At 46.7% G+C, this 23,494-nt stretch overlaps 1 protein-coding gene across 3 annotated transcripts in view; it reads right to left on the reverse strand.

The window, feature by feature from the left end:
• The window catches only part of DGKG (diacylglycerol kinase gamma), a 196,364-nt gene that overhangs the window by 17,638 nt on the left and 155,232 nt on the right, over positions 1-23,494 (reverse strand). For all 3 annotated transcript variants that reach the window (XM_058662200.1, XM_004591248.3, XM_004591245.3), the window contains one exon: positions 17,209-17,386. In XM_058662200.1, the coding sequence (XP_058518183.1) occupies positions 17,209-17,386 (178 nt within the window). The remainder of the gene's footprint in view (positions 1-17,208; positions 17,387-23,494) is intronic.

The raw sequence follows: 23,494 nt of genomic DNA on the forward strand, positions 1-23,494 counted from the left end.
GTATATTGTGGCATCATCTACAATAGTGAAATCTCTGTTCCCCTCCCACTTCCACCTGTGGGGGATGATTAATTAAATAACAAGGATGGAGTGGTATGTGTGTGTGTGTTTCTTTTTTGCTGCCATGAAAACATTTGCAAAATTTTGGTAACACTAAATGTGGCTAGGTGATAATGTCAATAAATGGAAGCAGGGTACAAACCTGTTTACAGTGTATGCCCTCAATTACGCAAGAGCGGGCATAAAAGAAAAGAAGAAATCCTAGAAAAATTTTAAGTGACAACTTTTAGGGAATTAATAAAGGTATCAGTATTTGTGCTTTCCCTATTTTCTACAAGTATGCATTAGTGGTGAAATTTCAAGTCCTTAGAAAAACTTATCATTTGCTCTCTAAGAAGACAAACTCAAACTCCCTGATTAGACACTCAGTGTCTTTCCTAGGGCTGGGATTGCTTCTATAGTTTTACTTCTTTGTCCCAATAGGGATAGGCTCCTGCTCCAAGCACATACAACAGCACATTGCTCCCTTGGTAAACCCTACTGTTTCTTTCCAGTGTGGCTTTACGGATGTGCTATCCACCTGTGAAATGTCCTCTCTTGTTTAATTGTCCACCAATACTCAATTCAAGTGCCATCGGCCTCTCTGGACTGCAATGCCTGAAGTTTAATAGAGATGCCCCTCCTCAGACCTGCCCAAAGTAGATGCAGCCAAAGAGAGAACCAGGAGAAGGCTGTTGGTTGTATGCAGGAGATGGCTACGCTAAAACCTTTACCACTACGGAGGGAGGTGACGAATTGGATGAGAAGGGAGAAGGCAGGGAGGAGACTGGACGAGGTTTAGGGAACGGTATCCTAGGACAGGAGGGGGAGGGGTTTGTACAGTGGTGACGTGAGCAGCATTAGCCAAAGGCACATTCCATTTGTGGACCCAGGAGTTAACAACTGAAGTGAACAGAGGTGACGGGGCTGAGTCGAGGAACAGTGAGGCAAGGTCAGTGTTCTTGAGTGATTCAGAGTAATCTGATGAGTTGTGACAGCTATGGTGTTTGGGTTGTACCTTAGACCGATTAAATCAGAATGTGTGGCTGAAGAAGCCAGTATCAGTATTTGTTTTTTTTTTTTTTTCTTCTTATTGTATTGTTGTTGACAATCTTTACATAGTTAATTACAGTTAAAGGAAAAAGAAGGAAAAAAAAAGGTTTAGGGGGATAGGAAAGTGGGTAATGCTATTATGTCCATATTGTTTCCATCATGCAGTATTTGTTTTTAAAGTTCCGCTGGGTTACGGTACTTGGGTCGATGGATCATGCCCCCAGGCAGTGGTTACTTTGTGTAGTCACAGCCTAGAAGTTGCAGCATCTCCTGGGATCCGGTGGGAAAAGCCAATTTTAGAGCTCCACCCCAGAATTAACTCCTTCAGACCCTATGAGGGTAAGGCCCAGAAGTGTGTGTTCTGACAAGCTCCTGTAAGATTCTAAAGCACATTTGAGTTTGCCTCAGACATGCACAGGAATTGGAGTAGCCGAGACTATATACAAGTTCCTGGCTGCTTTGATCTGGTGCTTTCTCAATGAAAACTCCAAAGAGTAACGTTGACTTCAAAGTGTGGTTAGGAGATTTAAGTGGCAGAGCCGAATGTGAGAGTGCCTGGTACAGAGTGGGTGCCTGGAATCTGTTTATTTCACTGTCCTTTTTCCTCTTCCCTGCCAAGTTTCTATTGTCTGCTGTTTACAGGAGTCCCCAAATGATAATATAAGGGTAAAACTATTTTCTTAGATCCTCCTATCAGTCTATGTTCACGCCTTCCTTGCTGTTTCAATTAGGTGAGGCATTTGTCCTCTCTGAGTTATTTTCACATTTCTACAACAGGGACTGTGTTACCAGCTCAGGCTGCTATGACTAGGAGTCTAAGATCAGGGTGCCATTAGGGTAGGTTTCCTCTGAGGCCTCTCTCCTGGCCACCTTCACTGGCTTGTTCCTCTAGGCTGGGATGCCCACATTTCCTGCTGTCACAAGGACACCAGTCACATACTGTGTTACTATAGTCACCTCTTTAACAGCTCTGTCTCCAAACACAGTCATACCCTGAAGTATGAGCTTATCTCAGGGATAACAGTAAAGCCCACTTCCCTGGGTTAGTGTGAGAACAAAAGAGATGCAGACTATGAAATGTTTTGTAAACAGCATCATCTCTTATGCTTGTGTTGCTGAGAAGCTGACGCGTGTGTGCACAGAGGTGGTGTGGGATCCCCTCTCCTGGCTCAGACAGAAAGGACCCAAGTCCAGCTCTGCCTGCAGTGGGACCAGGCTCAGTCCCTGCAGTCTAGACAGGTGAGTAGTAGCTGGCAGACTTCTCTGCAGACTTGGCTGCCAAGGCGGTGGCAGGCAGCCCCCTCTCCTGCCTCCAAACTTCCGCGGGGATGGGCCACGTGTTTCTGGTGGCTCAGGCACCTGAAGCCCACAAAGCCAGCAACTGTTTATACTTTCCACAGGGATGGATGGGTGTAGATAAAATAATGCTATCATCCAAAATGCTTCAAACCCAGCTCAGGAGCACAGCAGCCTGAAAAGATATCTGGGGTCCCCTGCAAACTGTGCAGGCTCCCTGCAGGTAGCACCAAAGATGAATCAAGAAGGAGACTATGCTCACTGGCCCAGCAGGACCCCTTTGCTCTCATCTTCCCATCTGTCCCCTTCAAGCACAGGACCTCCAGTACCCTGACCATAACTAACCTGAGGCATGATGTGCCCTTGATGCTCTCCCTTGGGACCCTGACCCAATCATGGGGAGAAAGGCAGTGGGATTCCTGCCAGCCAAACAGTGGCCAGGGGTTCTTTCCTGAATCTGGCTATGGTCAATGTAGAGGACGCACCTGCAGCAGGGTAGGCAGCAAAGAGCATGTGCTTTGGACATGCTTGGCTGTGAATCCTGTTGTGTGATCGCTCACTTCTTGGGAGTCTTGGGAACATGCAAATGCAGACACTTCTTGGCATGGTTGCGGTAGGGTTTGCCAGAGCAGCCCGATCTGGCTAAGGGGTAGCAGGGAATAGCAGGTCTCAAGAATAGTAGCTGTTATGGCAAGTGTGTGTTTCTCAGGAAGGAAGGTCCTGGGATAGCTGTCTCAGCTGCATGGGAGCAGGAGCACACAGGGTTCTGTACATGGTCTTTGATATAACCAGAGAAGAAAGAGGCCATGCAGGAGGGGCAGGAGGAGGGAGAGTGCGAGAAAGGGGAAAGCAGAGAGAGACTTAAGAGTGGAGATACCCCTATGACCTGCCCCTCCTGACAAGGGAAGTATCCTTAGTCCTATTCCTCTTACTCTAAAACTGGGATGCAGATTTTATCTGAAAATAAGCTCATTTTTTTTTCCCTGTAGGGTGTGTGTGTGTGTGTGTGTGTGTGTGTGTGTGTGTGTGTATGAGAGAGAGAGAAACAATTCTCTAATGACTCAGTTGCCTTCTCTTGTTCTTGAGCCAAGCCCCATGGTTCTGGAGGTCTTTAAGGTGTGGATCTGACACTCCTGGCCTTACTGGGAGGCCCCTCTTTGGTGCATGCCCTGGACACATTGGCTTGCAGATTGCTTCTCCTCTGCAGAGCCTCATTGGGCATCAAGGTGGCCACAGGACATTGGTGGCCTCCAACAATGGACAAGGCCATTGGGATGGAGTTGGAAGCAGCAGTAGCTAAGAGCCATGGCTCTCAGAGGGCAGGACTGGAGTTACAGTTTCTGCTCTGGCTGTGTCCTTGTTTCCCTCTGGGTCTCAGTCTCCCCTCTTTGGGAGACAGACGCTTTCTGTCCCCAAAGTCTCTGAGCTTTTCCCACTAGCTCCTGACTGACTGGATGGAGAGCAGGTGGACAACAGCCCTGGCATGTCCCCACCTGGGACAAGATAGAACACAGTATGCAACCCTGCAGGAATGCAGGAGAGCGAGAGAGCAAGCAGGTGTAGGTGCCCAGCGGCCACTGTTGGTATGTCCTGAGAGCCTGTCGGTCCTGCTCTAGTGTGGCTATATCCTCTGGGTGAGCCAGTGCCCTCATGAAGGTGCTGTGTGTTAGGCTCTGCACCTCTGCACCTGGGGGCACGGGTGCTGCCTCAGCACTGAATCACTGGTCCCCAGGAGCACCACAGTGGGCAGACTGCACTGTACCTAGGTATTAGAGGGGTTTATTTTGATCCTTGTGGATACTTTATCAGGAAATGCTATCCTCACATTAAGAACATACAGACAATTCTCTCAACGAATGAAAAAAGTAATAATAATTCTTGAGATAGAGAGAGGAGTCCATCTGCCTAGCATCACACAGGCAAGGTGGTAAGGCTGGAATTCACACCAGAGCCAGGCTGTTCAAAAGGAAAAAAAGGCTCAGATCAAAGGATTGATGGCAGAGACAAAACGCCTTGGAGTGCCAGGATTCCTGAAGGCAGGAGGGTGAGTCTGGTCACATTCTTTCCGGAAGACTTAGAGGCCACAAATGTTAGTGACAGGGGTGCTGGGTCCTGGGGCTGGAACGCATATGCTGGTTGATGCCTTCTCTGACATCACTTTACACAGAGTTCAACTTCAGCCTTCAACTCCAGGTATTGTGCAGAGAATCAAGTACATTCGGTGATGTTGCCAACTTTCCTCTCAAGCTAACTTCTGTAAGGGACCTAGCCAGAGTTAGGGACCGCACTGACCAGAACAATCTCCACTTTGGGAATGTTGTTGGCACAGCAACTGTGCAGAGACCATGTAGGTGGAAAGTGGAGGTAGAGTTTTGCTTTTTTATTTTTCCTAGTTGCTGGATCAAGAGCGGTCAGGATTGGAGAGGGAGGAATGGGCATGGTGGCATGTGTGGAAAGAATCCTCTGTTTGGAATACCAGGACTTGGGCTCCAGTCCCAGATCCACTGATCAATGTGGCCCTGGACAGGCCCATTAGCTCCTCTGGCCCTCTTCTCCCCTCTCCTCCCATCTTTATGAAGTCTTTCTCAGAAGTTGCTATGGTTTGAATGTTTGTCTTCTGCAATACTCACACTGAGATTTCAATGCCATTGTAATAATCCTAAGAGATGAGGGCTCCAATGTCATGAATGGAAGACTGGTGACTATGCAGGACAAGGTCAGTTAGGACAGTGAGTTGGGTATCATGGAGGGCAGTTTGGCCCCTTTTGTCATTCTCTTCTTGCCAGGTGATGCCTCCAGCCTGTGAGGATGTTGCGCGAGGACTCTCCCCCAGGACCCTTCCTGAAGGTGGTCCTTCAATCTTTTACTTCCCATCCTCCAGAGCCAAGAGAAGCACACTTCTACTCTTTGTTGCTATCCCATCTGTGGTACTGATAGAACAACAACAACCACACTAAGAGGTAGCAGGGACTTAAGACATTGTCATGTAAAATATTTTCGTAGCATCTAGGGTTAGATGTTAGGTGAACTGAAATGAAAATGGGATGAGCTGGGTGCTATTCATATACTGAGGGTGGAGAGAGACACGGGCCCCTGTTTGAGGCATCTGGCTGCCAGCGGAGATCCCTGGCAGTGAGGAGAGGTGTCGGGGTAAAGACAGACGTGGGAAGGCTGAGCTCATGGGCAGAGAAACAGGGGTCCTCTTGGGCAATTTGAGAGGAGGGGGGAATTGCCTATGTGGTAGTGGATTTCTGTTCATTCTTTCTCCAGGCCAAATTGAGGCCTTACAGTTGGAGCTTGAGTTCTGCATTAGCCTCATCCCTGGCCTCCTTGTTGCAGCACCTTTCCCTGCTTCTGATCCAAACTGCAAAGGCTTCTCAGTCCCTGCTCCTGGCTGAGAAGCCTCCGTCTCTTAGCAGTGAAAGGCAGCACACATCACTCAAGGGTCTCTGTCTTCTCAGTTTGGGCTTTGGCTATTTCTAGGCACTAGTGCACATCCCATGTTCCCTGTCTCTCTACTGTTTAAAATCCTTCCATCAGAGCCACCATTGTGATGCTGCATGTAAAACTACTGGTTGCAACCTAGGTGGGTGCCAGTTTGTGTTAAATAAAAATAAGAAATGAAATCCTGTGGGCCTGGAATGGTAGCCTAGTGGCTGAAGTCCTCACCTTGCATGCGCCAGGATCCCATATGGGCACCAGTTCTAATCCCGGCAGCTCCACTTCCCATCCAGCTTCTTGCCTGTGGCCTGGGAAAGCAGTTGAGGACGGCCCAAAGCCTTGGGACTCTGCACCCACATGGGAGACCTGGAAGAAGTTCCTGGTTCCTGGCTTCAGATCAGCACAGCTCTGGCTATTGCGGCCACTTGGGGAGTGATTCATCAGATGGAAGATCTTCCTCTCTGTCTCCCTCTCTGTATATCTGATTTCCCAATAAAAATAAAATAAATCTTTTAAAAAATCCTTCAATTTTTAAGGACTAGAACACACACACATATCCTATATTATCTATTCATCAAATACTTATTGATCACTTTGTAGGTGCATGGTACAGTGCTGGGATTCAAAAGCTCAAGTAGAAGCCTCTCACTGATTATGCTAGTGCTAAATTAACATGATTCTTCTATATGTATTATTACATATGGGCAAACAGACTGTGAACTACTTAATGGCTATACCATATCACATTCTTGTTGTATTCTCTACAGCAGCTAAGGTCCTGAAGTCCAGGTTCTAATGCATGCTATTTGCATGATTTTTAGCCCAGCCACTTAACCCCACTGAGCCTTGATGTCCTCAGACATAAAAAGGATTAAACTATTTAATATGCAAAGTCTCATCACACTAAGAGATATTCAGTAAATAATAGTTCAAGATACCTGTGTGGACTGATCATGTCGATTAAACGTTGTCATGGCTGGAGGTTGACACCCTACCCCCATTCATAAGTTGAAGTTCTCACCCTCAGTGAACGTGCAGAAGAAAGGCTCAGCTGCAAGCCATGAGGAACCCAACTGCCTGGCACCTTGATCTTGGACTGTCACTCTCCAGAACTGTGAAAAATAAACTTTTGTCTGAAAGCCACCCAGTCAAAGCGATTTTGTTATAGCAACCCAAACTAAGACAAACACTTCTTGCACAAAATAGAAACAAACCAAAGAGATGCCAATGTACAGGCTGTGAGGAGTATGTGGCCAGCCTGGCTCCCTGCTATGGGATGAATCTCACCAGGTGTTCAACCTTAAATGAACCCAAGAATTGCTACCATCCTACAGGGATTGGTTTGGGGGTCAAGACAGAGCAACAGAAGAGGGAATAACTAGTGTCTAGTCCTGCCAGACAGCCTGATCTAGATGCTTCTTCTACATGTGCAAAGCGAGTTTCCTTGGCGCTGTGGTTCTATTTTGAGCAGCAAACATTCCAAGGCAGGAATTATGTGGAGTTCAACTCCAGCTTGAACCTGTGTGAGCAAGTTTTCCCCTCTGCAGAGGCTGAGCAGCCTCACAAGGCTCAGTTCCATCTCCCCAGCCCCTCCCAGAACTGGAGAAGAAGCAGTAGAAGGAGCAGGGGGAAGAGGGAGCGGAGGCCCATCAGGAGCCCAGTCTTTTTCGATCAGAAGTTGGGGAAGCACAGAGTTCCTAGAGTTGAGTCGTGGCAAGACTGGGCTGGGATCAGGGTGGGTAACTCTGATGTATGTAGAAAGAATTTCACATTTGGAATGCAGGGAATCTAGTAGGGAATCCATCAATTACTGTGACATAGGGTAGGTCAATTCACTCTCCAGATCACATTTGTTTAATCTCGAGAGTATTTTCTTGGCATTTTTGAAAGCAGAGGGCAGGTGGAGCCAGGCCTACTGATGTCATGGTGTTTCTTAAACTTCAGTGTACCTGTGATCATCAGTGGATCTGGCTGAAATGCAGATTCTGCTTCAGCAGGTCTCACCTGGACCTTGAGAGTTGCAGACCCTGGGGATGCTAGCACTACTGGCTTAGGGACTATGTGAGATTTTAGCATAGAGTTTGACCAACCACTGCTGGAAAGCAAAACCAGCCTGCTTTTTGTGAAAATAAAGTTTGACTGGAACACAGCCCTGCCCATTTATTTACGAATTGCCTGTGGATAGAGCTGAGTAGTTGCATCAGAGATGGAATAGAAAGCCAAATGATGTCAATAGTTACTGTGGCTCCTTCTGAACAAGTTCCCCAACCCGACTCTTAGAGGATTGATCTTGGTGAGCTAAAAGACCTGCATTTCTGTCCAAGTTTGGCCAAAGGTAAAACCACTTCACCTTACCATTTCTCTAGAAGACAAAATGATCTCTCAGTTTCCCAGAGGCTTATCATTCTGAAATTTCAATGATATATAGAAAACATCATAGTTTCTATAGAAACAGGCTCCTGAGAAGCAGGTTGTGATTTTCATTCAGAAGCTATAGAAACATATATATCCAGACAAGAGTTCAACTAGGTAGTGGAGACCAATGACAGCTAAGCCACATGCAGAGACAAATGAACAGGGAAGACCATTGGCAGCCCTCTTGGGCTCCATGTCGGGTTGATGCTGGTTGGGGAGGCCTGGGATACTCACTGGCTCATGTGTCCCTGGTATTGGTGGCTTTGGGTCAGACAATCTCAACAGACCGCTTGGAGGTCTAAGATTCTATCAGCTACAGGACTGCAGAAGGGATTACGACATCTGGCGCTCCCAGAAGAGCTCAGTGTGAGCCACCATGTAAATAATCATGAAAGAGTTCTGCAAGCCAGCTGTGGAGAAAGATGTGTGGCCCCAGGTCTTGGCTTGGTCAACAGCTGAGGCACTCACAAGGCAAGGAGCATGGGGAAGGGTGCTAGGCGACGGGGAGGGTGCTCAGAATAGAGGAAACTGATTATCTGGGAGTACTAGTCCCAACATGGGCTACTTGAAGGGCTCGATGACAAAGCCAAGATTTCCCATGAAAAGCCTGTGAACCCCGAACAGGAATGACACTTATGTTGCCATAGCTACCTCCTGGATCCCCGAGTAGTCCTAGTTGCACACCTTCAGGGCCTTCTGTGGCTCTTTGGGAGTCACTTGCCTTGCTTTTGGGTTAGACCTTGGGATAGACCATGGGATAGACCTTGGCCAAAGAGACAACCTTTAGGTACACTTGTATTCTCTCTCAACCTGGAACAGCAGTGACTAACTTTTGCTCACTGCCAATAGCCAAATAGCCAATGAGTGGAGAAACTGGGAACCTACAAGTCTGGACAGTCTGGATTGCCAAAGTGACTATCCAGTGGGACTGCTGACTGCTCTGCACACTGCTTCACTTTATAAAAGTGAAAAGAAAATCACAAGAAGCAGTAGCCTCTCGGCTCCCCATTGTTCTGGTGTCTCAGCCGAGCTCTAGTTCCAGAGCAGGAGGGTACATCTGGGAGACAGCTGGCTTGTGTGCTCTGCCTTTGCTTTGGGGTCCAAGGTATGGTCCACCCAACTGGTGAAAACCCACATGGCTGGGTACATGCATGGATGGATGAACTACACAGACTTTCAAACAAGCATGACTTGGCCATGTCTGGGACAGGGGTGCTGATGGCTCTGTACCCAGACAGGATCTGTGTCTGCTCAGCTCACCAGTTCGAAGGCCCAGGTTAAGAAGGCGCTTGATATGTTTGTGAGCCTCATTGGGTCCTGGCAAGTTGTGACTCTTGTTAGCTCTCACTGCACTTCCTAGCCATTTGCCCATCTGTGGGGCTTATTTTGTTGAGGCCTGGCTCTCCCATTCTCCCACAGCAATGGGGGATCGTGTCTGCTTTTGTTCACCATTGGACTGTGTAGGTGCCTGGTAATAATGTTTTCAAAAGCTGACAACAAGCCTGTCTCCACTGCTGGGAGAAAAAGACTCCAAAGAAAACTCTCTACCAAGAGTGTCTTCTTCCATGTCTTTGTTTTCCAAGGATTGCCAAAGTTACTATCCAGTGGAAGTCTGGGCAGGTTTTGCCCTGCAGGTTTAGAATCCTGCCTGGGACAGAATTCTGCTCTCCTGTTAGACAGCCAGAGGGGCTTACCCAGCCTCTAGGCTACCACTGGCTTGAGGCTGCTGGTTTGGGGCTATAATTTGAATATTCTCACAGAATTCTTGTGTTGGGAATTTACTATTTACATTCAGATGTTGATCTGAGGCAGTGTCTTTGGTGATAACTAGAATCTGTGCTTAGGGATGGGGATTCTATGATGAGACAGGTGGCTTTATTAGAAGGGGAAGGAAGACCCAACCTGATACTCACCTGCTCTGGATGACCTCATGATACCCTCTTTTATGTGATGGCACTGCCAGAAGGCCCTCACCAATGCCAAGCAGATGCGTGCACCATGCTCTTTGATTTTCCAGTCTCCAGAGCTGTGAGCCAAGTAAACTCCAGTTCTTCATAAATCACTTAGTCCTGAGTATTTTGTTTAGCAACAGAAAAGGGGTCCAAATAACTGGATAGGGAGGAACAGGTGTGGGGAATCAGTGAAGCAAAGGGTTGGGAAAATGGGTAGGAAGTGTCTGCATTTGTATTTTTAACTAGGGCTAGAAAGAAACAGACAGAGGATTCCAGAACTTTGCTTCTTAACCTCTATGGGGAGGGATGCAGCTTTGCATCATACCCTTGCTACTTTACCTATATTCAGGACTTGGCACCTTGTACTCTCACCATGCTTCACTGGACAGCCAGCTCAGGATAACCACCGCCCTGGCAGCAACAGCCAAACGTATGTAAGCATGGTGCCCGTGAATCACTCTAGAATTACAGGTGGTTAGAACCATCAATCATTTAAAGATAATCTCAACCAGAACTGTGAAGTAGAAGTCAAAAGTAATGTTTTAGGTTTGTCCCCCACCTCGCTTTTAATCACATACTATATACCTTTAACTTGTCACCTGTCAGTAATTGTGATGACTGATGGTCAAGTGCTCACCAAGTTTCAGGCACTCTGAGAAGTGCTACATATGGATGACATCACTGAACCCTCAAAACCATGCTGAGGGAGAGAGAACATAATTGGTTCCATTTCACAAGCATTGAAATGGAGGCTTCCAGGGGTGCAGTAGCTCATCAGTGCCACATGGTTGGTGACGTGATGCCTAGGTCTTCTGAATTCTATTCAATAAGTGAGACCCTTATTCCACACGGATCCTCAGTTTCCAGACTTCTAAACTAGATTAGGATTACTTATCTGAAGCTGGCCAACACACCTTACTATTCGATGAGTTTCCAATGACCCCATAACATGAAATTCTCAGTTTCACAAAAACTCATACATAACTCTCACACTAACCCATCTCCAAGATTCTGTAGTTAGTGCCTGTTTCTGAACTCCTTTAGAATCTACTGCCCATGGCATGGCAGACTGCAGGCAGGAGTCCTCTCTTCTCTCCCTCCCTCCAGTAGACACTCCGGCAGAACACACATGAGCCAGGCAAGATGGGAGCTTTGGAGAGCATACAAAGAGGAACAGTTGTTCCCCATTTTCCAGGCACCAACAGGAAAGAGATATGAGAATATGTGTGCCTCTGATACAGGCAACTCATCATCAATGTGCAGGTGGAGACAGAAGGCAAAATGCAGAGGCTGAACTTACTTCCAGAGACTGCCAAGAGCTCCGGGGGAGGAGTAGGCCAATGGGTAGGTCCTGCAGGAGGAGCAGAGTTTCCACAGAGAGATGTGGGGACTCTCCTGGACTGGGTCTAAATGCTTTCAGTTTTCTAAAGTCATCACACAGTAAGCTCCACAATAAACCTGTGGGGTGGGTGGACACACAAGACACTAGGATTCCTAACTCCTGGTTATGATGTCACTGTTGAACATAAATGATGTAAGTCTTACCCCTTATCTTGGTTTCTGTTCTCCCCAAAGTATGGTATAGTGATATAGAGAGAGGACACCCACACATATACACATGTATATGCATATATACATATATGCATACATATACATGTATATACAGATTTGTTTATGAGTCTCTGGTTAGACTCATATTGAATCAACAACATGAAAAGTCATTTGCAAGCCAAATGAAAGACTATCACCATTCTTATTGTTATAAAATTGAAAATAACACAATTGCATGATTACATGTGTTTCTCATTTAGTCAATGGCTTTTTTTTTTTTTTTTTTTAGTAACCAAGAAGGGTAAGGCTCTGGGGACATAAAGATGAGTAATGTTCATCCTCTATCCTAGGGATCTGAAAGATTTGGGAAAGCAGACAGTGGGAACAACTGACAGCATAAATGCAGTGTGCTAGGACAAAGTCTGGGCTAGAGTGCCAGTTTTATGCTTTCTTAATGATAATGCTAAAGACCTTTAGAATCAGAAATTAATTGTCATGCTCCAGCACAAAATAGCAATGATGGGACGGAGGAATTAAAAAAAAATGTTAGGGGGCATACCACATTCCAGGAACATTCAAATTTGCCATCTTCACAATAAGCTCACTATGATTACGAGCAGGTTGAGTAACTTCCCAAGGTGTACAAAACTGAAAGGTAGCGTGGCCTAGTGGCTAAGGTCCTCGCCTTGATCCCATGTGGCTGCTGGTTCTAATCCCGGCAGCTCCACTTCCTCTCTGTCTCTCCTCCTCTCAGTATATCTGACTTTGTAATAAAAAATAAAATAAATTAAAAAAAAAAAACAACTGAAAGGTAAGAGCCAGAATTTAAACCCAGGTTATCCAGCTGCATACTGCTTTGCCTGGTATCTTTATTGCTTTTTTTATCAGCGTTTTTTACAGAACCCTTCTCATGCTAAACTGTGAAGATTCGTACTTGCATCCCCCCCGCCCCCCGCCCCCAGGGGCCAGGTGGATCTACTATGAGAGGGTTGTTAGTAACCCTTCTTCTGCCCTTTCTTCTTTCACTTCCTTGGATTAGTCCCTTCCTCCCACTACTCTGTCCTGACTTCTCCCTCTCCTTTCAATCTCGAAGCTATTGGGGAGTGAATAGCTTGCTGAGAGGGCTCCCTGCCTGTGCAGCCACCAGTCTACTTATCCTGGGACAAAGCCCGCAGAAAGAAGCAAGACATTTGCTGATAATTCTGCAAAGAGAATTAAAAATGGATACAACTCTAACAGCCCTAAGTTTGTGGAGCTGTAACGAATCTCACACGTGACCATCAGAATTGTTCATCTTAAGGATGAAGGAGCTAGGGTCCACCAAATGAAAGCAGGTGTTCCATGTCACTTAGAGGTGTGAGGTAGATGACACTCAAGTCTCTTGGCTTCCGGGTCAAAGAGTCTCCACCAATCAGCTGCCTCTTTAGTTTTTCCCCAGTAACAACTCCATTTCCATTGGAAGAAAGCTCAGGGTTGATGTCTCCACAAGTCCCACAGGCCAGGGCCTTCCCTGGTCTGGGTTCTGATCAGCTCATGTCCTCATCTAAAGAATAGGAAGTGGCTTCATTTTTAGCTCTGAAAGCATATTCTAGGGGCGGGAAAGGGGGATTTGCGGAAGAGTTCCTGTTTTGGACGGTCAAAAGTGGTCAGTTGATGTTTAATTCTTGCTTGAATAAGGGGACGATACAAGATCAGATATGTAGGGGAAATAAGGTTGCCATGGAGTGCTAACCACACAGCCAGAGTGCAGGATATAGAGCAGAGTCTGCTCAGTATGCCAGCGTGGGGGTTCAGGGAGGAGCATCAGAATGGGAAAATATGCAAGAAGTCTATACAAGGTAAGGCCTCCCCCACCCTCTTCTGGTGGCCAGAAGTTCCGCTGCCAAGGCAGGGAGGAGGAACACATTATTCAGTTTAATAATTTATACAAATTAGAAAGTTCACTGTGTGAAATGAGCAGGACTCGGGAGGACAACACAGAACCAAACATTCATGTCTTCTCTTAAAGCATGGAGGATTTATTTAATTATTTGAGAAGCAGAGAGACAGAGAGAGATGGAAAATGAGAGGTCCACAGTGCCCATCCACTACTGACAGTCTCCCAATGTCTGCAACGGCCAGGAAAAGACCTGGCTGAGGCCAGAAGCCAGGAACTCAATCCAGGTCTTCCACCTTCTCCCAGAGACCCTACTCTTAGGACCATCACTGCTGCTGTTCAGGGTCTGTATCTGCTAGAAGATGGAACTGTAAGCAGAGCTGGGACTCCAGTGCAAGCACTTCAGTGTGGGCTGCAGGTGTAATAAGCACCAGGCCTACCCTAAGATGGTATTTCTTGATAATCTTGCCTGATCAACTAACAGACCGTTGAAGTACAAGCCAGTTTCCCCTCCCTCTGATGGCAGCCAAGTCTTGGCTCCTGCTGCTCAGATAACACCTGACCTTAGTATTTAACAGCAGAGACATCAAAATGCACAGACCCTGATCCATGGAGCTGGGTCTGGAAGAGACTGTGCTCATTCACCTCTATCAATGTTTCCGAATCTGGCAGCCCAGCAAAGTCCTCTGGATGTTCATTACAATTTTAGACTTCCAGGAACCAGCTCAGAGATTGATTAGGGAGAGCAGGACTGGGAACTAGAAATTTTCATTGTGCACAAGCAGGCCCTATTTAAGAATAAATTTTCTTGAAGGAGGAGTAGGGGGAGGGCGGTGCTGTGGCTCAGCAGGCTAAGGTTCCTCCTGTAGCACCGGCATCCCATATGGGCTCCGGTTCGTGTCCCAGATGTTCTATTTCTGATTCAGCTCCCTGCTTATGGTTTGGGAAAGAACTGGAAGATGGCCCAAGTGTTTGTGTCCCTGTACTCATATGGGAAACCTAGAAGAAGTGCCAGGTTCCTGGTTCTGGACCAGGGGAGTGAACCAATGCATGGAAAATCTCTTGTTCTCTGTCTCTCCTCTTTCTGTAACTCTACCTTTCAAATAAAAATAATTAAGCTTTAAACAAAACAACAAATTATCTGATTCAGCTCTATTCATCATCCTGTCAAAACTGTTACACTGAGATGCTGGTTTATACAGCAAAGAAGACTAAGGTGCCAAAACCTAGGTTATAGTGGCAGCACTTGGAACAAAGCCTGGTTGCCTGCCCGCTGGTGTGAGGTCTTTCTTTGCCAATGACCTCACACATAGTTTTTCTCCCCCCAATGCACTAGTCCATTGGGAACTCATGGGGAATCATTCAGTTCCCCCTTGGACTTCTGGTGGTGAAAGCTGGTAAGGTGTTGGGTGAAGGTAGTTTGAAGGGGACCCTCAGAAGGCTATGTCCTATGTCCTGGTGGGTTAAAAGCCAAAAGTCCAGCTGATGGCTTTGAAAGCACCACTGCCCAGTGTTCCAGACAGAAAGAACAGTCGGCTCATGGTGGAAATAGCTGGCTGTGCCAGAGGAGCCAGAGGAGCGGAGGCAGAGTGAGTGTAGGTGAGAGGAGAAGAGATGGTATCTGGGTTGGAACCGAGGCCAGACCGCGTGGGCCCTCTAGGCTGCCTTAAGAACCCTGGATTTTCCTCTCAGAAACTGAGGCATTTCACAATTTGACATACTTTCACAGGACGCTCGGACATAGTGGTGAGAACAGAACGTCCACGGCAGGCACACAGCAGGAATGGAATGAAGAGGATCTGTAATATCCAGGGGACAGAGTATGTTGGCTTAAATTTAGTTTGGAGGCATCCAGGTGCCAACAGATGGTTGAATCCAGATGATTTTAAATGCAGAGCTGGGGCAGACGTTTGGCCTAGTGGTTAAGACACCTTTGTCCGATGGGACCAGTAGTGAGTAAAGCTGCCACCTGTGACAGTGGCATTCTGTGTGGGTACCAGTTTTATTTCTGGGTGTTCCACTTTTGATTCAGCAGCCTGCTTGATGCACCCAGAAAAGCAACAGAAGATGGCCCAAGTGCTTAGGCTCCTGTACCTGCATGGGAGACTGAAAGAAGTTCTTGGCTCCTGGCTTCAGACTAACCCAGCTCTGGCCATTGCAGCCATTTGAGGGAGTAAGTCAGTGGATGAAACATCTTTCTCTGTAACTTTTTTCAAATAAATAAATATTTACAAAAACAATTATTAAAAGACACCTGTGTCCCACATCAGATTGCCTGGGTTGATGTCCAACTCTAATTCCTGATTCCAACTTAACTACTAATGTGGACCCTGGGCGGGCACTGTGGTAGCTCAAATGGTTAGATCCTTGCCACCCATATGGGAGACCTGGATTGAGTTCCAGGCTCCTGGCTTCAGCATAGCCCCGTCTCTACCACAAGCATTTGTGGGGTAAACCAATAGGTGGGTGCTATTTCTCTGTTTGGCTTTCCTTACATTAGATGTAGTTTTTAAAATGATTTATTGTATTTACTTGAAAGGTGAAATTACAGAGAGAGGAGAGACACATAGAGAGAAATCTTCAATCTACTGGTTTTCTCCCCAAATGGTCAGAATTGGGCTAGACCAAAGCCAGGAACATGGAGCTTGTTTTGGGTCTCCCATCTGTGTGCAGGGGTCCAAGGACCTGGACCACCCTTTGCTGCTTTCCCAGGGCATTAACAGGGAGTTTGATTGGAAGTGGAGTAGCCAGGACTTGGACCAGTGCCCATAAGGGCATCCTAGGTGGTTTGCTTAGCCCATTATGCCACCATGCTGGCCCTGATAATATATTTTTAGAAATAGTGCTAGAAGATTTCTATTGGACTGGATGTGAGATCGGCAATTACAGGAAAAGTCAAGGATGGTGCCAGGTGGTTAGGTTTGCACCGTGGGGAGACCATCAGCTGAGACAAAGGCATTTTGGAGGAGACACAGCAGGAGCACCCTGAAGTCTGTGAAACACATGGGACCAAACATGACAAAAAATGCCTGGCACTGAACTGAGGGCTCAGGCAAGGCTGATCACAAGCTTTGAGGCATCACAGGCACACACAAACACAAAGCCTCAGTCTGGATGAGGAACTCAAGGTGGTGAGGTGAACAGAAGAGAAAAGGAACTGTGCCTGGAGACCCTCCAGAATTCAGAAGTCAGAAAGAAGAGACAGAGAATGAATGATCAGCTAAGCAGATGATTGGAGGCAAATGGAGTCCTAGAGGTACAGTGGAGAAAGTGTCTCCAGGGAGTGACCAGCTGGCTCCAATGCCTGGACAGGTAGAATGAGAGAAGGCTGAGAATAAACCATTGGCGACCTTGACCGAATAGCATTTGACTCCTAACCTCATACATCCCCACAGTGTGACTGCTGGATGGTGCTTAGGACTCTTACATCACCAATTTTAAGTCAGCATATCCCCAGAACATGGGGTCCATGGCAGGCTGCATGGCCTTATAGAGCCTGCTATAGATCCTGACATGGTTTGCTAAGAGATGTTCTAAGGGACTCATCAGTGGGCACTGACCTAGAGCAGCTATCCTCATGCTTACCTTGGACACACAGTTTCAGTTCCTTAGGGTCGGTGATACCCTTTCTGCATTCCCGGATCACAGCCCGGTTCTTCTTCGTTTCTCCCCAGAGATTGGTGCCTCCGTACATGCTGGGGATGTTGAGAATAGCAATTCCTTCGAGGAAGACATTGCTCAGGTCCACTGCAACCCCATCGCACTAGGGGGCAAACAAATACGGCCATCTGTTAGTATCCTCAGTGTATTGTAACCTAGTGTGCCGTGTGGTGGAGGGGCAGGAGCTCTCCCACTCACTGGTCTGACAAAGGAGTAGGGATTTAGCCTTGCAGCTAAGATGCCAACGAGGATGCCTGCCTCCCATATCAGAGGGCCTGGGTTCAAGTCCCTGCTCCACTCCTAATTCTAGCTTCCTACTGATGCACATCCTGGGAGGCAGCAGGTGATGGCTCTAGTACTCTAGTCCCTGCAGCTTTGTGGGAAACCAGACGGAGTTCCCAGCTCTTAGCTTGAGCCTGGCTTAGCTCTGGGCACTGTGGGCATTTGGGGAGTAAACTAGTCAGTGGACATTCTTTCTCTCTTTTTCTTGTTTCCCCTGAATTCAAATAAACGGACTAATTAATTAATTAAATACAGGATGTAACAGGTCCTCAGCTACTACCCTGTCACTGTCAGAAGCTGAATCTGGGCCACAGTTGCCACAGGCTTTAACACTTTGAGCTGGGGAGGCACAATCTTAGCTGGCTGTGAGGAAGGCAGCCCAAGGCTCCGGGGCACATGGAAAAACCTAGATAAGCTTTATGGGCAGTTCCCAGGTTAACTGCCAAACTGTTCTCCAGGCCAATCTCATTACCATCAATTATACCTCTGTTTAACCCTTGTGGAGATTTAGAGAGAAATTGAGTACAGAACCCAACACATGGTAGACTCTTAACAAAAGACAGCCAATTTTCATTCTACCCCATCTTATTTTATTCCTTGTGTGAGAGGATAAAAGGCTTTCAGAGTCTGCTGTTGTCTGTATCTGTATTGTAAGTGCAGTCTTGGCATGTGCACCTGCTGATGTAGAGTTTCTTCATCCAGTCTCACCACTTGCAGCCCTGCCAGATACCAAAGGCCAGAAGGCGTGAATCTGCCTGTCTCACACAGCTGTACAGTCAGCCCCTCTTTGGCGTCATGCTCATCGACACAGCTGAGCCATTAGCTTGTTCCTCAGGACTGTAGGTGCTTCACCCCATGTATAGACAGAAAAACGCACCCAGAGAGGTGAGCCAAGTTATCTAAGCCTGCACAGCTGAAAACCACAGGTTTCTAACTTGGGAGGTTTGACTACCGAGTCCATGCTGTTTATCTTGCTTGTAGGGGAAAAGCGAAAACAATCAAAAGTGTACAGTAAAAATTCCCTATCTTTTAAGGCTGGCATTGTAGTACTGCACATTAAATTTTTACCTGCAGGACCTGTGTGGGCACTGGTTAAAGTCCCAGCTTCTCTGTTTCCCACCCAGCAATGCCCAGGGAAAGCAGCAGAGGACAGCCCAAGTGCTTGGGCCCTAGTACCCCCTTAGGAAACTCAGAAGAAGCTCCTGCCTTCTGGCTTTGGTGAATCCCAAATATTTCTCCCTTTCTCTGTAACTCTTCCAATAAATATATTTTAAAAATCCCCTGTCTTCAAGCTTACTACTGGCTGCTATGGTTTGAATGTCTCTACCCAAGCCTGCTGTTTTAACAATATTAAAAGGCAAGGGCGCGCTTTGGCTTGTGTGTAGTGCAGTGGCTAGGTCCCTGCTTGGAACACCCACCATCCCATCTCAGAATGCCTGGTTTGAGTCCCAGCTGCTGATCCAGCTTCCTGCTAAGGCACAGTCTGTGAGGCAGCAGAGGATGGCTCAAGTCCTCAGAGTCTTGTGGGAGACTCGGACTGAGTTCTGAGCTCTTGCTTTGGTCTGGCCCTTTCAAACTGCACACCAGAAGTAAGGCTTCTGCAGGCAATCAAGATCAGCTCACCCTCGACTGCATTAGTGACTTTAGAAAAGAGGGAAGGGGCCGGTTGCAATGGCATAGTGGTTGGGGTCCTCGCCTTGCACATGCCGGGATCCCATATGGTCGCCGGTTCTAGTTCCGGTGGCCCTGTTTCCCATCCAGCTCTCTGTTTGTGGCCTGGGACAGCAGTCGAGACCGGCCCAAATCCTTGGGACCCTGCACCTGCGTGGGAGACCCAGAAGAGCTCCTGGCTCCTGGCTTCGAATTGGTTCAGCTCCAGCTGTTGCGCTCGCTTAGGGAGTGAACCATTGGACGGAGGATCTTCCTCTCTGTCTCTCCTCCTCTCTGTGTATCCGCCTTTCCAATAAAAATAAATAAATATTTCAAAAAAAGAAAAGAGGGAAGGGGGACTACCCCTCCACCCCCCAGCAAATAAGCTTAACTGGCACTGCCCTGGCATGCCACGGAGTCCCCACATGCAGAAAGGGATTCGTCAATGTGGCCCCTCCACCCTGGAGCTTTGAAACTGTGAGCTGATTACAGCTCTTTAAATCACCCAGTTAAGGCATCAAACAGACTAAGACACTTACAACTCAAACGTCCAGAGACTCTGTAACATGGAAGGCATGGAGTGCCAGGGCCTTCAGGCTCTTACTTCCTGACTCTTCAGACGTTCCTGATTTCTTAGAATTCCTGATTATCTTAGAATCCCCATGGGAGCTGGCTCAATGGCTCAATGGCTATATCTTCACTTAAATCCTCACCTTGCAAGCGCTAGGATCCCATATGGGCACCGGGTTCATGTCTCAGCTGCACCACTTCCCATCTAGCTCCTCGTTTATAGCTTCAGAAAACAGTGGAGAATGGCCCAAAGCCTTGGGACCCTGCACCCATGAGGGAGACCCAGAAGAAGTTCCTGGTTCCTGGCTTTGGATTGGCTTAGCTCTGACCAATGTGGCTATTTGGGGAGTGAACCAGCAAATCTTTCTATCTCTCCTTCTCTCTGTAAATCTTATCTGCCTTCTCAATAAAAATAAATAAATCTTAAAAAAACAAAAAAACAAAAGAAGAATCCCCACGGTTTGGTTTCCCCAATTTCCAAATAGAGTATAGTGAGCGTCTCTGGTAACAGGCAGCTCATTTCTTCACTTTCAAGTTCTGATCATTTAAAAAGTCTAGACTCTCTCCTCTTGTTGCTTCATCTCATGCATTCTTTGTTCCATTCTGAAGGCAGATGGACTGACTCTCCTTTCTCCTTCATGCGGCCAGCCCTCCAGACACAAGATGCTAACTGCCATTGCCATGAGGCAGGAATTGAGTGAGCACTGCCATTTGCTACACACATTCACATTTATCTCTTATGCTTTGTCCATAATAATCTTATCAGTTACTATGACTATATCACACTTGGGGAAACTGAGGCACAGAGGAGGGTAAGTCACTTGCCTGAAGTCACACAACTTACAAGCAGAAGGACACACATTTCCAGCTACACATTAGAGCCTGTGTCTTAGCCATTCTTATAGTTCTCCAACTTTCATAGTTCTCCAACTTTCATAGTTCTCCAACTTTCTTACCTCTGTCTGGCTTGAAGGCTGTCACTATTCTCCTACAGGACTTCATTTTCAGACCTTTCCCCATCCTCGCTGCCCTCTTTTGCATGCACTCCAATTTGTTACCCACATACTGTTAAGGATCCTAGCATTGGAAACGTTACCACCAACAGGGCCTGATAGGGCAGGTGGCAATAGCACAAGCCCTTCCTAAGTCTGGAATTTTCCAACATTATCAGGCTCCAGAAATGAGATAATGTGCAAAGGCCTTGTAAAAACTCAGTACATTTGGGCCCGGTGGCGTGGCCTAGCGGCTAAAGTCCTCGCCTTGAAAGCCCTGGGATCCCATATGGGCGCCGGTTCTAATCCCGGCAGCTCCACTTCCCATCTAGCTCCCTGCTTGTGGCCTGGGAAAGCAGTCGAGGACGGCCCAAAGCTTTGGGACCCTGCACCCGCATGGGAGACCCGGAAGAGATTCCAGGTTCCCGGCTTCAGATCGGCGCGCATCGGCCCGTTGCGGCTCACTTGGGGAGTGAATCATCGGACGGAAGATCTTCCTCTCTGTCTCTCCTCCTCTGTGTATCTGCTGTAATAAATCTTTAAAAAAAAAAAAAAACTCAGTACATTTTACCTATCTGCATTATCCTCACCAGGCCTTTTGTTAGCAGCTGGATGGTGGCCTCATATTAATTTGAGCAGGAGGTAGTCATAATCACTTAGCCCTTCATCCCACAATCCACTTCTCAGCCAGCTCTTCCCCACCCTGAGCTTGTGCAGTCTTCAGAATATCGTTATATTAATTAATCTCATCTGATTTTCAGGCAAGAACTCTGCTGGTCCATCCAGCTTAATTCAAATCTTCATTCTGTAACCCTTGGCCAGTGCTTTCCCATAATTTCAGTTAAGTCATTAATACTTGTGTATATAGTGAATAAACAGTGACCAAGCCCTTGCCTAGGTCATCTTACACACCAAGTGTTGTGCCTGAACAGTTGCAGAGGTGTGGCTGCTTTATTAGGGCTGCATCTTCAGGATAGTCTTGATCCCTGGTCTATTTTTTTATTGCATGGCAAAATCTCTGAGCTTGGAAATGAGAGACACTTGAGAGAACATACCCCATCTTTCATAAAAGAGGCTCAGTGACATTAGGAAACTTCCCTGTGATCACTCAACTCATTGATTGTGGGTCTAGATTACTCTCCAAGTCTCCACACTCCAGTTTTACTTTCTTGCCAACGAAATGCAAGACATGGTGCTGAGACCAAACAGGATTTCCCAAATGCTCAGCCTACAATCTAAAGGAATACAAAACTCATCAAAAAGAAATAAAAACTTCATACTAGTCTCCAACAGCTGTGTGTGAAGGTCAGTTACTTAGTTACTAATCTATTCCAGAATCCTCCCAAGGAACAGAACAGTTTGGGGCCAGTCTGTAGTTTGTAGAATACATGGTTTCTCATTCAAAACAAAACAAAACAACAACAACAGAAAAAAAATAGGAAACATTTTGTCTGTTTCCCTCTCATTGGATAGAACCAATTGTATTTTCTAGATTTGTTGAAATGGTCCTACCTTGTGTCAACAGATCACCATAGTCAATGATGGACTATAGGCTCTGGCGGTCCTGTTTAGCATCTGCTCTTCCATTTTTGATTTAGGGCCATTCTCTCTGGAAAGTACGGAAATATCCGGAACGGCAACGTCCATGCTTTCCTTTTGGCTCCCAACGTTGTCTAACACTGTGCTTGGCCTCCGAGTTCCAGGCTTCCAGGTGTGAGTCACTTGTCTCTTCACACCTGGGTCAGGTGTCATACCTGCCTCTGGAAATGTATTATAATCCCCTCTGTCCCTCCTCCCCCACAGTATGTCCTCAACCAGAGCTCCCTGTTACTGTCACATTGATTTAAAACAAAACAAACTTCTTTCCTTTTTTTCTTTTAAACTTCAAGGATGTAGGCAGTTGTATGCTGGGAAACAGTACCAGAACAAGATCAAGTAAATATTTCACAATATATAGGAACCCTTCTGTCAAGAGGAAATACAACTCAAAAGACACTGGCACATCCCATTCAGTCTTTAATGATTAGCCCAGTTCACACTGAATGAATCCGTCTGTCTTGTTAGGAATGTATTCTGGGGTATCTCTCGCCCTCCATCCTCCATAGACATATTTAGGACTTAAGCTGGAGATTATGGGTTCACATTTTGCTTTTCCCCACGCTCTCAAAAACAAACTTTCCTTAGTTCTGTGCCGAACAGTAATTGTGTCTTACCCTAAACAAAAGGGTTCCTTCCCCCTTAGTTGTAGTTATGCTGATATCTGTCTCTCCGTTTATCCATTCTGGGTCAAAACATCCCACTAGCCCCCTTCTGAGATGCAAGGATGCCATTAGTAGCTTCCGTTTGGTGACAGCTTCCTTGGGCACTTGGCCTACATTTTCTTTTGGGAGTTGCTCAAGAACAAGAAGAGGGAATCATGTCACTGTCCTCTGCTGATGGGTCTCACAGGGGTTAAGATGCTTGCTTGAGGTCCCCCAACTTGCCTCTCTACAAGGTGGCAGAGCAGTGATGCAGAGCCAGGCAGTCAGATGCCAGATCCTACTCTGGGGATGAGTCAGTGAAGAAAATTGGGATTTTTGCTGATGCTAGGCTTATAGTAAAATTAAACTTCCAGCTGTTGTTTGAATAATTGAAATCTCCCACCACTGCGCTGTTTTGTAGCATCCTCAGAGTGGTGTCTTGCTCATCAATGTTGGACATTAGTATTATTTTATCCT

Source organism: Ochotona princeps, chromosome 3 (assembly GCF_030435755.1).
Source record: "Ochotona princeps isolate mOchPri1 chromosome 3, mOchPri1.hap1, whole genome shotgun sequence".
Lineage (NCBI taxonomy): Eukaryota > Metazoa > Chordata > Mammalia > Lagomorpha > Ochotonidae > Ochotona > Ochotona princeps.